Source organism: Gymnogyps californianus, chromosome 18 (assembly GCF_018139145.2).
Source record: "Gymnogyps californianus isolate 813 chromosome 18, ASM1813914v2, whole genome shotgun sequence".
In the NCBI taxonomy this organism is placed as follows: Eukaryota; Metazoa; Chordata; class Aves; order Accipitriformes; family Cathartidae; genus Gymnogyps; species Gymnogyps californianus.
This window is the reverse complement of record NC_059488.1, coordinates 12357109-12370704: the sequence shown is the minus strand read 5'-3', so window position 1 is coordinate 12370704 and position 13596 is coordinate 12357109. Positions and strand designations below refer to the sequence as shown.

Sequence of the window (13596 nt, the reverse complement as noted above, 5' to 3'; positions counted from 1 at the left end):
CAAGTAAACCCACTCTGTAAACGCTTGCGGCAAAAGACCATGCGAAACACATTTTTGGTTATTTTCTCTACCCAGTCGCTAATAAAGTTCGCAGTAAACTCTTGAGCAGGTCAAGGTCACCAGGGTTTTGCCCCACCGCTGACCACCGAAGCTGTTCCTGCAGCTGACCGCCAGCCCCAGCAGAGCCCCTCGATCCTACTCGGAGGACAGCAGGGAGCTCAGGACCGGAGCTCACCCCTCGCAGGCCGGGCTGGCAGCGCTGCGAAGGCGCGGTCTCCCCGCGACGCACGGCACCGGCAGGCCCCCGCCCCAGCCCGGGGTGCTCCCGCCGGCCCCTCCACCGCAGGCAGCCGGGCACGCCAGGGGGCCCGGGAGGGCTCTGCCCCGGCCCGCAGACCGGGCCCGGGGGCCGCCCCGAGCGGGTGGGGGTCCCGGCCTGCCCGCCTCGCCCGGAGCCGCCGCGCCCCGGCCATGTGAGCGCCCCCGCCGGCGGAGGGGCCGGGAGGGGCGGCCGGGCCGGGCCCCGCTCTCGGACGCGCCGCCCCCGCCGGGCCGCCCCGCAGGAGCCCCGAGCGCCCGCCGGGCCCGGCCCCCCGCCCGGGAGCGCGGCGGCCGCGCCGGGCCGGGCCGCGCCGAGGGGCCGCGGCGGGCCCGGGGACACTTAACTGTTGCCCGTGCGGCGGGCGGCGGGTCGCGGCTCCCCCGTCGCAAGCAGAAGCAGCTCCTCATCGCCCGGCGGGGCCGGCGCGGCGCGGCCCGGCGGGAGGAGCGGCGGCGGCGGGGGAGCGGCCTGCGGGCCCGGGCGGAGCGGAGCGGGGCGGGGAGCGGCGGGCAGGCCGCGGCCCGGCCCCGCGCGGAGCCTTACCCGGCGGAGCGCGCTGTGCCGGGCCCCGGGGAGCGGCGGGGCCGGGGCCGCAGCGGCGCAGCACGGCGCAGCTCGGGCTCCCCCGCCGCCGCCGCCGCGCAGGCCCCCGCCGCTCCGCGCCCACCCGCGGCCGGACCGCAGCGCGCAGGGCCCAGAGCCCGCCCCGCACCGGCGGCACCGCGAACCCAGCCGCCCCGAGCCCTTCGGGGCCGCCCCGTCCCGTCCCACGGGGCACTCACCGTGGCGGCCGCGCAGCGCTGCCTCCCGCCGCCGCCGCCGCCCGGGCACGGCCCACAGCGAAACCGGCCCCGCAGGCCGACACGGCACTCGGCTGTCCTGCCCCTGCCCCACCCACGGCGGGCGCGCTCCGGGGCTCCGCGGGGCAGGGGGGAGCGCCCCGGGGCTCCGCGACCCGGCACCCCCCCCCCCCCCCGGCAGCGGGGCTCTGCCCCACCGGCACGTCCCACCTTGGGGTCTAGCGAACACGGGGCGCGGGGCTCAGAGGCCAGCTCCCGCGAGCCCCGTGCCATAAAAAATTAAACATCGCAGAGAGAACGATTCATCTGCTGACCTCCACTTGGGAGGAAGCTTCTCGGCAGCTTCTCCGGGCTGGTGGTGTGCCCCAGCCGCGAGCTACGGTCCCTGAGCCTTTGGAAGATGGGCGATGCCAGGTGGAAAAAGAGCTGAATAATTGTAGTTTGGTCAACATCACCCCAGTCTTCCTTCTGAAACAAACTACATCTAGGAGATGGGCAGCAGCTGCTGTGGACTGATGAAGGGCAAATTGTGTCAAACCAAGCTAGTTTTCTTCTCTTTGAGAAAACAGTCCCTGGGGTTAGGGGATAAGCAGTTTTGAGACCTACCTTGAGTTCAGTAAGATGTTTGATGCTCTCTCTCACCATGGCCTGAAAAACAAACTAAGCAAATGTGGTCCAGAGAGGTCAAGGTTGGCCAGCCTGGTTGGGTAACCAGAAGCCGTTATGGGTCCACTCACAGCACAGAAGACATCCTGACCCGAGGTTCTGTGGAGGTCTGATTCTGCTCAGTATCATCACATGCCAGTGATGAAATTGAGAACACACGCATTAAATTAGCAGATGATGCAAATCACAGTATAACCTGGAACAGCAGCACAGCCTGTAGCCATCAGCATGTGAACTAATCCTGCAGCTCTCCTGCATTTGGTTTTGAGCACCTTACCTCAAGGAAGGTCGTCAACAATAATCTGGAGAGCAGCAAGATTGGTGTAGGGGTTGACATCAATGGCCCGTGATGCAAGACTCAGAGAGTCAGAGCTGCTAATCTAAAGAAAAAGAAAAAATCCTGGGATGAAGAATGAAATAAAGGAGGGAGGAAAAGACATTAATTTGTAGGTGAATTAAAGAGGAGGGCAGTAACCTGTTCTCCCATCCTTTGTGGCTAGACTATGAAGTGATGGGTGTGAAGTGCAGCAAGAGATTCTGCAAAGGTACGGCGAAAAACTTTACAATAGCAAAGACAGTGAGACACAGCTTGGAGAGTTTTTATCACCGGTCAAGTTGAAAACCCTCCTAAAAGCACTTATCAGACATTACTCAGTCGTTCCCTCGAGGCAGGGACCGGGCCAGATGGTCTCCCGGGTCCTTTCTAGAGCTGGTTTCCTCTATTTTCTGTGACATGCTGCCTGCTCAGAGCCAGTTTCCCTCGTGCTGGAAACGTGACCTCTGTGACTTACAAGAGGAGAAAGATCTCACTCAGATGATGTCACCCAAATTTCCTCCCACTTGTCCTCTTTTACCCTGACAAAACCAGGTACCGTCTGAAGGGGTGGCGCATTTAATGAGGGGTCCATCTCTGTCATTACAGAGTGATTCCTTGTCTGGTGTTCTGCCTTTAACTACAGCACTAATTCCCTGATGTTTTCCCCTCTCCCATTTTCTTTTTGCTCAGATTTGGTCATCTTTTGAGGAGCTCTGTTCAGCCTGTTCTTTTCCCACCTGGATAACTGTTTGCTTCTTCCATCCTATTTGGACTCTCTGTCTAGGTACATCCCTTTAGCCAGGATGAACTGAGCAGGAGCGATTGAGCAAACAACCCTTCTCTTTCCTTCCATGGGTGTCTCCGGGCTACTTTTGCACCTATCTGGCTCTCCCCGAGGCAGGTGGGAGCTCGGCTGACCAAGCATTTCCCACAAGCCCAGCAGTGGCTGGTCTGTAGTTGTTGAGGTGCCTGCAGAGCTGGGTGCAGCTGAGGGCCGGGGGAGTTCTTGGGTTTGACCCTCAGGGTTGTTCCAGCTCCTTCCGCTTCATCCTGGTGTGGTCAGACTTACTATCAAGAGAAACACTATGAGCTTTGATCAGTTGGTGTTTGAGAGGCTTGGCTGGAAAGCAACATACACATTAGAGTTTTTGTATTCCTGTCCATAAAGCAAACCAAGTGTTCTGCAACAGCAGAATCCTGGTGTCCCACTTACTTCTGGATACAACCCTGGACTGGGACCAAACCTTCCTCCTGTCCTGGCTGGTGCTTCTCTCCAGTAAAGCATTTTAGACTGGTGTTTGCTGAACCGTGGTAATAGCTGGGTATTGTTAAATACAGCTCTATTCCCTCACTGTTCGACCAAGGCTTTCTGGCTTCTACCGCATACAGCCCTGATGGCTGGTAGTGGCTTCTGGGTCCAAAGATTAAAAATATATATATATTTTGAGTGATAAGGAATACAATGCATTTTTTTGATTTGGAGAGTAATTTAGAGAGAAGGAAAGATGATGCCTGGTGGAAATGAGAAATATATGTCCCATACATAATATATGCCCCAAATGCCCTATTACAAATACAACAAGATTTCCTGAACTGGAGAAGTTGTTACACATTACAGTGTGCTAATGCTCCCCCACGGAGATGCTGATACTGAGAGAGTCTTTAGTGTAATAATATTAAAAATCCTAGAGTTTCAATAAGATCCTCCCTGCTACCACGGCAGTAGGAAATGAATTGATTCCAAAGGAAGACTCTAATTGCTGCTTAGTATCCACGAAATATTCTAAGATTCACTGCAAACATATATCCCAACGTGTCTGTGGCATGATCTGCAATAACATTTTTTCTGAAGAGACAGTCACTTTCCAGCACAGTTGAGCTGCTGCTTTGGTTTTACCCTCGGAGAAGCTGCCCGAAGAGAGCCCTGTGCTGCCCGAGGGAGCGAACGCCTCTGCTGCGGCTGGGCAGGCCCGCACAGCTCGGGGCCAGCTCTCGGCGCTGCTGCCTATGGAGACCTTTAAACCTTGGCAGCGTTTGGAGGCTGGGGAGAGGCACCACCGTGCTCTTTCACAGAGCATAAGCACAGGCTCTGAATCAGCAAATACTTGCACACTCGGTATTAGGTACATGAATAACTATACTGGAGTTGGTTAATCTACCAGTGTAAAGTTACTCAAAAGCGTAAGTATTTGCAAGTATAATGTTTTCCTCTGAATATTTTACATAAATCTTTTTCAAAATGCATTTATTTACTTCTGTTTATTCAGAGCATGTCTTTTCTCACGAGTTCTGCAGTCATGTACATGCTGTCCGGTTCGTACCAGTGTCTTGTTTTCAGGACGCTGAATAGGAGGAATTTAAGTCAGTCTTGGCTACGATGCTGGAGCTGTGGCTGAATGAACACAGCTCACTCATCCTTGAGCGGATGGACACCACAATTTGCATCCTCCAGAACATTGTTCCAAATAAATGTGCGTGCTAGCCGGGTTTGTTAGCAGTGCAGGACGTGCTCCGTTTGTGTTACCCCGCTCTGTCCGACTGCAGCAGCACGGCTTTGCTGAAGGGTGGCAATTGCTGGTGCCACTCCTCAGGGCTTGATGCTAGGGACGGCACTGCTTCACACTGGGTTGCTGGCAGCGTTCGCAGCGGTGACGAAGGTGCCCGGGGAGCCGTTCCTGCAGCCGCTCTGGAGGAAGGCCAGCGCTGCGGCTGGCGAGCTCATCCCTTCCTGCGCTGGCCGTGGCGAGGTCCTGCCTGCTGCGCCTGCAGCTCACGCTCTCCGTGGGGAGAGCCGGTGTGGAAGGGGCCGTGGCTGTCCATGCAGGAGGGTAGAGCCCATGTTGTGGTGTCTCCAGCCCGAAGGCACCTCAGGGGAGCAGCTAAATCTGCTCCTAGGTGAGAGGCTGGACTGAGATAAGAGATTGCGGTCAAACCCCACCACCCTCTTTACATTTCAAGCATATTGTAACAGTAAAATCTGTCCATTCCCAGACAACACCTCAGAAGAGCAGCGTAGCATAGGTTTCTACACTTCCAGCAGAGAACAGACAAAATACAGAGAGTCCTCATTTATTCTAAGCAACATTTGTGCTGAACTGCAGTCTGTGATGCACCACTCCCAGCTCGCTTGGTAAGGCACAGCATAGGCGTTGGGTGCTGTGCTGGTGCCAGGATGGGGATGTGCAGCACCGTGGGCTAGCGCAGGGGGCACTGGCCCAGCTCTGCTTCACGTGCTGCTCCCGAGGGGGAGCAGGGACTCCTGGCAAGTGCTGGTCAGGCTTCACCATCAAAAAGGAACCCAGTTTGCAGGGTGAAACACTATGACAACCTGTAAAGGATCCTGCACCCTCATCCTGACTAAGCTCAAGCCCTTGTTTGTTTAAAAGCCTTTATGCTGCAGGAATTCATCTCTCTAGCCACATTTAGTGTAGCAGTGAAATACTGCTGCACATACCGTTTTTTCCATGGCTGCCTTTAGAGAAAAATCAGCCCAGAGTTTAATTTTGTGCTGGAACTGCTGCAGGTCAAGGCTCAGCTGCTGCCTGGTTTTAAGGCTTCTTGGAGGTAGGTTTAACCTGCTGCCTCTAACTTAGTGCACCAAAATGTCTCTTTGCAGCTACAACTTCCCTTCTATATTTCTATTTTAAATCTTGATTATTCTAAAAGGGATGAGAAGGTCCTCATATCTCCTTTAATTCAGACGCCTCTGTAACTGGGAAAGGCGTGGCTGTCCATATACATCTATCCCCTATTGTTAAGGCATCTTGAAGGACAGCAACTGTTAGGGAGAACGAGGGAAGTGTGCAGCTGCAGACCAAGTCCACCCTGAAGGCTCTGGGTGGTTTTGCCTCTAACGATACCCTGGCAAGGTTTGCCAGAAACCCCGAGAGTTACTGAACCTCCATCCTCCTGTCCTCAGCGATACCCAGAGCCTGGGGCACGGCACTGCCCTAGCAGAAGATCGACAACGGCAGAGCTAAACCTCCACTTTTACAATAGTGGCAAGCTCTTAACTAAAGCAAACAAGCCACTCTGAAGGTTTTTAAAGACCTACAAACTCTGCAGTAGGCACCTGCTTTCTACTGGGACACGTGGGGGTTGCTTTTTAATGAAGAGATCTCGAAGCATTTCAGGTAGCGACACAATCCTGAGAAGAGATGCAGGGATATTTCAGGAGCTCACTGTAGTCAGAAACCCCCAGACTACCCACCAGGTTTCACAGCATTTTTGCATTTCATTTTACTTTGAGTTTAATCTGTTGTTCTTGTTCAACAAGGCTGTGTAATATTTCCTACAGGGAAAATAGCTCACTGTTTTACTACTGCAGTCGTTCTCATTTTTGGCTGTCTGATGCACCTTGGTGCACGTTACTGCTGGCAGGCCAGGCTGCAGCCCAAGCAGAGCTCCTCGCCGGCCAGACCTGGCACACCGCAGCCAGGCAGATACTTTGCTGAAAGTCCAGCAGCCCTTACCTCCGAGCTGCGCTTTTGGTTCCTTGCCGTAGCAGCACTGACGCTTTCTTCTGTCCCTTTCAGTTTGGTGTGGCCATGATACAGAGGAAGCGTGCGATTTCAGCCAAGGTTAAAAGACATCATTTCTCAATTTAAGCTGAAGAGTGAAATGGCACACAGCATCACCGCATCTTTGGTTTTGGGGCAATGCATGCAAATCTCACATGGCAGCCCGGAGGCCTGAGCCCACGGCTGGCCTCACAGCTCCTACGTCTGCTGCCCACCCCACAGCAAGCCTCTCCCAACCGCCAGCCTCAGCCTCCCCTCCAACCGCAGCTATGGCAGCCCTGCGGCCTGCAGCTTAATTAGCGAGTGTGCTGTGTGACCCCACGATGGGGTGGAAAGGGATTTTTAGAAGTGCCAAGTGTCTGTGTGAGTACATGGCTTGCAGACACCTTCAGCCAGTGCAGGACTGCAGCATGCACAGGGCTCTTGACAGCAGAAAGCAGCAGCAGCGCTCGGCCCACTATTTATATATTATGGATCATAATATTTAAGTGGCCTGGCTATAACCCTGTAACTAGTTTTCCTTGACAGAATGAGTATTGCTCAGCACATACTAACAGCTGTCTGTAAAACACATTTATGAATTGTTCATAAATTTCCCGACAGTGGCAAACCCCACGTTGAGGCCCCCGCGCTGCTCCCGGAGCCCTCGCGCAGGCAGGTGCCACCCGTCCCCCTCCTGCTGCCGCGGGCAATGCTGGCACTGGCTGCACCCTAGGGGCGAGGAGCCCAGGCTGGCCCCTGGGGACCAGGAGTGGCGGGTGGGTGCTGGGCACGCTTGGGCAGACCCCTGCCCGGGGAAGGCTGGGAGCCAGCCTGCTCCAGAGAGAGCTCACCCAGCCAGGATGTCAGCACAGAGAATGAATAGCCCTGCTCGCTGAGTGGTGTGTCCTCATCGGTGTTTCTGTTCCGACTTCTGTCCTACCTGGCGGACAAGGTGCCCTGGGGGCAGGAGCACCACCTCGGACGTGGGTGGACCTCCAGCAGAATGGAAATAGCGGACGGCTTGCTCCCGTGCTCAGTCCCTCGTGCTTGTGTTGCAGCTCCTGCTGCAGCTATTGCCGAGTACCAAGGAGATGCTGCAGCTCATGCAGGAGCCTGCATACAAAAGGAAAACGCTGTATTTAGTATTATCAGCTCCTCACTCAGCCCCAGGTCAGCAAAGCACTAAAAACAAGTGTTCAGTCTCAAGCACGTGCTTAACCAGCTCCTGAGTTAGAGGCACAGCTGCGGGGTCAGTGACTCAACGGCAGCCCCGAAGGAACGAGCCTGCGTCTCTGCTTCTTGCGGTCAGACAGCCCCAACAGGAGCGGGGAAGCCACCGCCGCGTCCCTGCTTTGGCAGGCTCCTGCAGGGAGGGCAAGTCCCCCTTGGGGGCCACGCACGGCTGTGGGGCACACACAGCTGTGGGGCTGGGCACCCTTGGATGATGCCTGCACCCTCGCCGCATGTGGGTGCATTCAGAGCCCGGCGGGCATCGGGCAGAGGCAAGCAGGGGAGCCGGGCTGGCTGTGCACAGCAGGGTCCCAGGCTGCCGGCTCTGGCCCTCTCCCTAAGAAGGGGATCATCAGACACCCCAAACCACATTTGCTTGGGGGCAAGGGAGGCACTTACCCGCTTGCACAGGTCAGTGTCCTGCTGGCACCTGCAAGCGCGATTCCAGGACCTTGCACGGGAACCAGCTCTGGCTGGCAGCCGGCTTCCTCCATTCCTGCCACACACATTTAGGAAAATACTGTTTGCAAGTGTATTTGCTACCCGGAGCGTCACACTCACAGGACATGAGTGAGCGATGCCCGGAAAGTTACCAAAATAGCCTTTGCAGAAAATTGCTCTGAGCAGTTGTTGCAGGGATCCACTCTGCAACAGATAAAGTGATCTGGAAAAGGCACTATTTCTTGATTTATTTCCTGTTTACTTTCCTACCCCATAGTTGTTACTAAATAGCACTGATGCTGTATAGGTAAGCCTTCACATTTATATTATAGTCCCCATTTAAGTTATGATATACAGAACACCAATACACAACAACACTGCTAGTGATAATTGTGATTTACACAGCCCCCAGTGACTGCTCCGGCCAGGGCAGGCATTCAGCCTTACCCCCCGTACAGAGGTTCAAGGCATTGCTCATCTGAAGAGATGGTCCAGGAGGAGGGACTGTCACCAGCCCCCTCCCACGACAAGGAAACCAGGGCCCAAAGCACCCTGTGACCTGCCTGGGTCACAGGGAGCTGCTGGCCCAAGGTGCACAGGGTGCTGGCACCATTTAATGGCACAAGGCTGAAATCTGGATTCGTGAGCCCCATTTCAAGGCCCTGCAGCCAGGGCCAGCCCAGTTTGTTCTGCAGAGACACCCCGGGACTGAGGTACAACTGCTGTTCCACCCAAATGGAGGGCAGAAAAAACTCCATGCGGCTTAATTACCAAGGAGAGCCACACATCCAGATTCTCAGATTATGAATAATAGCCACAGTGAGATGGAAACCCTTGCTTGAATAGTTTTGAATGATGAACACATTTGAGGAAATAATGTTTTCTTTGCAGACCTCCTCTGATGAAATGCTACTGCTTGCCTTGCTTTCTCGCTCGGGTGGGCACTGTCCCACAGTGCTGCCCCAGGCCTGTGCCATCCGCTGCTGCCGGCAGGGCGGAGGGAGCTGGACCGAGCAGCACACTGCTTACCGCTTTGCCAAGGCCTTCCCTGTGGATACGTGCAGGGAAAATCCACGGATGGTGGCTATCAGGGCTGCGAAGCTGCTGCCCCAGGAACGCGCTGGCAGCAAACGGTGTTCAGATGACTGGGTGTTTGCACGAAGGAATGCCACCGAGTAAGTTAATAGGTGACCATTTGGCAGGCGGCGCTGGGAAGTTGGTCACGGTTCAGCTGCCTTTGCAAGACTTTTTCTAGGTGCAAGTCCCTTCTCCATTTAGCCATGCAGGACCCCAAAAATACAGCTCTGGTCTTCAAGCTCCCCAAAGCAGGGCCACAGCCAGCACCCTTCATTCCTCTTAAACCGAAAGAAATAATCCACGTACTGGTTAAACTGCTGCAGCCAGAGAATTAATGCCCCCGTTCCAGCCCCAGCACCCTCCCTGCCCCGCTTCCCATCATTGCAGCATGTGCAGGAGGGCAGCAGCACCGGGTAATGCCGAGGGCCCCATCCCCTCCTGCAAGAGCACGTCGGCTCCCTCCGTCGCAATTCCCAGGCCAGCTGGCAGTATTAGACACTGCTGCTTGGCTCCTTGGCTACTGCAGCTTGTGCATATTAGCACCCCAGCGAGTTTCTCATCCGTCTGACAGGACTCAGTGTGGATAATGATGCCAAAGTCAGTCGTAACTGGACAATTACAGTATCACTGGGAGAGCAGAAAAATTGCAATCCAAATATCCTTAATGAAGAGCCTGGAGGAACAGCGAGAGCCTCCCCAGCCTCGCCTGGCTGTCCCCAAACACAAGGTCACCGCCCCAAGGGCATCACAGCACCCTCGGGTAAGGGCAGGATCCGGTCAGATGAATTACGCAGCTGAGGCTCAGGACCAGAAATGGGGGTACGAGCTCAAAAATGGGGTCTCCATGGAAAAACCTAAACCCACCGTGGCCAGCGGTTGAAGCAGAAGCCCTGACTCTGCCAAGTGGTTCCGAGTCCCACCGTGGTGCGACCGCAGGCAGCTACAGCAACGGCAGGGAAGAGGCTGCACGCTCAGGACCTGCTTAAAGTCCTCCCAGCTTTACCAATACTTGAAACATCACGTCTGTAGGATCCCTTTAGGAAAACACACTTAACAATCCTTACAAGGAGGGAGATAAAACCAAAATGAAGCACGTCAGCCAGTTCCCTCAGAAAGATCTCTGCATCGCTGGGAAGTACAAGAGGATGGGTATCGTGTGATGGGAGAATCTGCAGATCACCCAGCATCACTAATGAGAAGCCATTCTTTGAATACATAATTTGACATCCCATTTTATTTTCTTTCCAGCTTTGAGCATACTCCTACGTAAGTTTTAAGGTTTTTGTTCCACAATTACAGGCCTGCCGTTCCCTCAAAGCACATCCTGAGAGCGCAGACACTTCTGAAGCAGGACTGCTCCCCTGCTGCCAAAATCATCAATTTCTTGCTAACCAAAGGGAGGTTCAACACAGAGCCAGAGTGGCTTTGCTTTCAGGGTGTATAATATGCCTCAACAACGTGATAATGAGCTGACATTAGAAAGAGAAGGGCTCTTCCAGCTCCTTTCTAGCCGAGAGGATGCTTGTGCCAAGCACAGCTTTCATATGGAAAGTGGTGCATTTTTTGAATGTAAATATTTTAAGAACAGTGTTTTATAAGAGAGAGAAAAAAATCTCACCTGAGTTTAACAGGAAGGCCTGTTCACAGAGTTTCTTCTTTTTCTGTCAAAGATCTTGTTGCAGGATGCTCTGCTCCCTCTCTCTCGGGTAATTGTGGGATTTATTACAGTAACTTCTCTCGTATCTCATTTCTTGGCTGTTCTGTTTCTCCTGTCGGTGCTACCCTGCCCTCCAAGGAGGGGAGGAATCGGTGCATCAGCCTCGGCACTGTGCTAGCCTGGATGCCCACAACAGGCACCAACAAGCATCTTCCCAGGGCTCAGCTGGGTGGGGAGCAGGTCCCTCTGCCCCGGGGGGGACAGCGGCAGAGCTCCCAGCTGCAGCAGCACAGCAAGTGCTTGTGCAAGCTTGTGCAAACACGTGCAAGGACATGCACATGCAGAGGTGCTGGGGCTCTGCTGAGGGCAGGACCAAAGCCAAGGCAGGACGCCAGTCTGCCAGTCAGGGGCTGGATCCACAGGGCCTGTGGGGCATGGGCCTGAGCCTCTTATGGCATAGCGCAGAGCTGAGCTTAAATGGGCTCCTGGGCCTATGGGTGGGGGTGTGGGGGTCCCAGATGGGGCTCGTCAGGGCCATTAGGGCAATTAGTGCCCTAGGCTCTGGGTGGAGCTTCCCAGAAATGCTGCCTTCTCCCACAGGTGTGATAACCTGTGCCCATTCTCAGCGGGACAGAGGCCACTGGGTGTTGCTGTGACAGCCCATCGAAGGAACCCCAACTACAGCCATGCTCAGGGCACCCTGCCCGCCCTCTCCAGTGACACGGTGACTGGAGACTCTGACCCTGTGTCTGTAAAAACCATGCCCCGGCCGCACCAGCTCAGCTCTGGGCAGCGACTGGAGGAGAGCGCTTGTGTGGCTGCAAGCCTGCACCAGTGCCCCTGTGCCGGGGTGAGGGCTGCCTGAGCATGAGCTCCCCCGGGGATTTAACAGAGGACACGGCTGTGCAGCATGTCCCAGCGCTCGCTGGGCTGCCCTCCTCCCTCCCCGGGCAGCTCGTGTACCTGGGCAGCAGGAGAAAGGGCTGAGAAATGCCTCGTCCTATCCTGCCCCATGTATTGCTGTTTTCATCTTAAAAGTGACAGTAAAACAGCATCCACATTACGGTGACATTAGCAGAATAGCTGCCACAGGGTTGCCTCCTGCTTTATGCTTTTCAGGCAGAGGCCAGCAGCAAGAGATCAAAAACTGTTTTTATGTTGCTTCAGAGCTGTGTCGGCTCAATGAGCCAACAAACCCTGCAGTGCCGGCGTGCGTCCTGCTAGCGCTGCTTAGCACTCGGAGCATTAAATTATTGACAGGATGCTGCTTGTGAACCTGCAGCACTCCTGACCCAGATACTCGTCGTCACTAAACCTGGAAGACAGAAGTCTCCAAAATGTCAAATTTGCTGAAATATTCATGTTGTAAATACAGATGGTATAAAATCTCCAGTGAGGTTACAGCCTGCGTATTTACTTATGTCAGCTCCACTACCGAGAGCGAATGAGTCACAGCCACTTTATTAAATTCACACGCAATAGCAAGGAAGGCGACGCACGATGTTGAATGGGCTTTAGGTGACACAAGCTCCTTGCATACATTACTGCTTCCAAGAAAAAACGCTCCTCTCTTCCCTCCACTCTGACACAATATTAACTCTGCTTTCTCCATTGCCCTGCTGGAAGCAAGTCAAAGCTGCAGCATTATTTCCGCAACAGAAGGTGCAACAAGCAAATGGGCATTAATCCTGAATAATGGATCCAGCAATGTCAGGGACGAGCTTCTCCCGCTCGTGGGGAATGCAAAATCCTGGAGAAGGCAGGCGCTCCTGGCCCAGCCTGGCAGGGTCCCCGGCCAAGGCAAGCTTTCGGAGCAGCGCAGCAGAACTGTCCTTTTGCAGGAGTTAAATTCAGCTCTGTCGTGGGAGAAGAGCCTCTGTCCCAGGAGGATCGATGTGAGGGAAGCTCTCCGTGAAAGGCCAGCCGGGCCCCTGCCCTCTGCCTGCTTTCTGAACCAGCTTCTCGAAGAGCACCTGCACTCGCCTCCTGGTCTTTTGCTCCACAAGCTGGGTCAGCAGTGCACGGAGCGGCAGTGCTTTCCCTGGGTAGACCTCCACCCCCAAAACGCGTAGAGACGCATCTCCCTCGGTGACCTGGCTCCCACCATGAGCCAGAAACCTCCCATTTAGGTGGAAGCGCAATTTTCCCTAAACCCCATCATCAGCCGACAAAACGGGCGAGCAGATTTCAAACTTTCTTGTTTAGAGCCTAGCCTGTAGCTTCCCTTCCTGCTGCCTGAGCATTTGGGCAGGAGCAACAGTGGATCAAACCCAGATCTGTTGCAGCGATATGGAGTTGGGCCAGTCCCAGTTAGCACAGGAGTTAGCACTGGAGTCACAGGACCAAACTCCTTCTTCCCACAGGCAGAAATGCTTTCGGCGCCTACCCCATGGTGACTTAATTCTTTTTTAAGGACTCCGTAGCATGGCCATAGCAAGGATGGACCTCCACAGCCTGACGCGTTTCCCAGGAGACAGCTTTGAAGGAAACGACGATGAGCAGCAAACTGGAGACTGCTCCTACCAAATGGTTTCCCAGGGTGGGCTTGTGCAAGGTGGGGGCACGTGTTAGCAGAGGGTGCATGC

General features: G+C 54.8%; 1 protein-coding gene and 1 long non-coding RNA gene across 8 annotated transcripts in view; both read right to left on the bottom strand.

The window, feature by feature from the left end:
• MVB12B (multivesicular body subunit 12B) overlaps window positions 1-1842 on the bottom strand; it is a 65483-nt gene extending 63641 nt beyond the window's left edge. For 3 of the 7 annotated variants that reach the window (XM_050907659.1, XM_050907658.1, XM_050907663.1), the window contains exon 1: window positions 1729-1842. Coding sequence is in view for 3 of the 7 variants with exons in the window: in XM_050907658.1 (XP_050763615.1) it covers window positions 1729-1767 (39 nt within the window). In the remaining 4 variants the exon portion in view is untranslated. Of the gene's footprint in view, window positions 1-666; window positions 730-1104; window positions 1129-1436; window positions 1454-1728 lie in introns of those variants that run through there. The other 4 variants (XM_050907662.1, XM_050907661.1, XM_050907660.1 and 1 more) reach the window with 4 other exon arrangements.
• A 5392-nt stretch (window positions 1843-7234) lies between these two features.
• LOC127023802 (uncharacterized) lies at window positions 7235-11042 on the bottom strand. Its single transcript, XR_007767478.1, has 3 exons — window positions 10973-11042; window positions 8236-8332; window positions 7235-7719 (listed from the first exon to the last, which is right to left on the bottom strand). It is a non-coding gene; the product is annotated as an uncharacterized LOC127023802 (long non-coding RNA).
• Between the last annotated feature and the right edge of the window lie 2554 nt (window positions 11043-13596).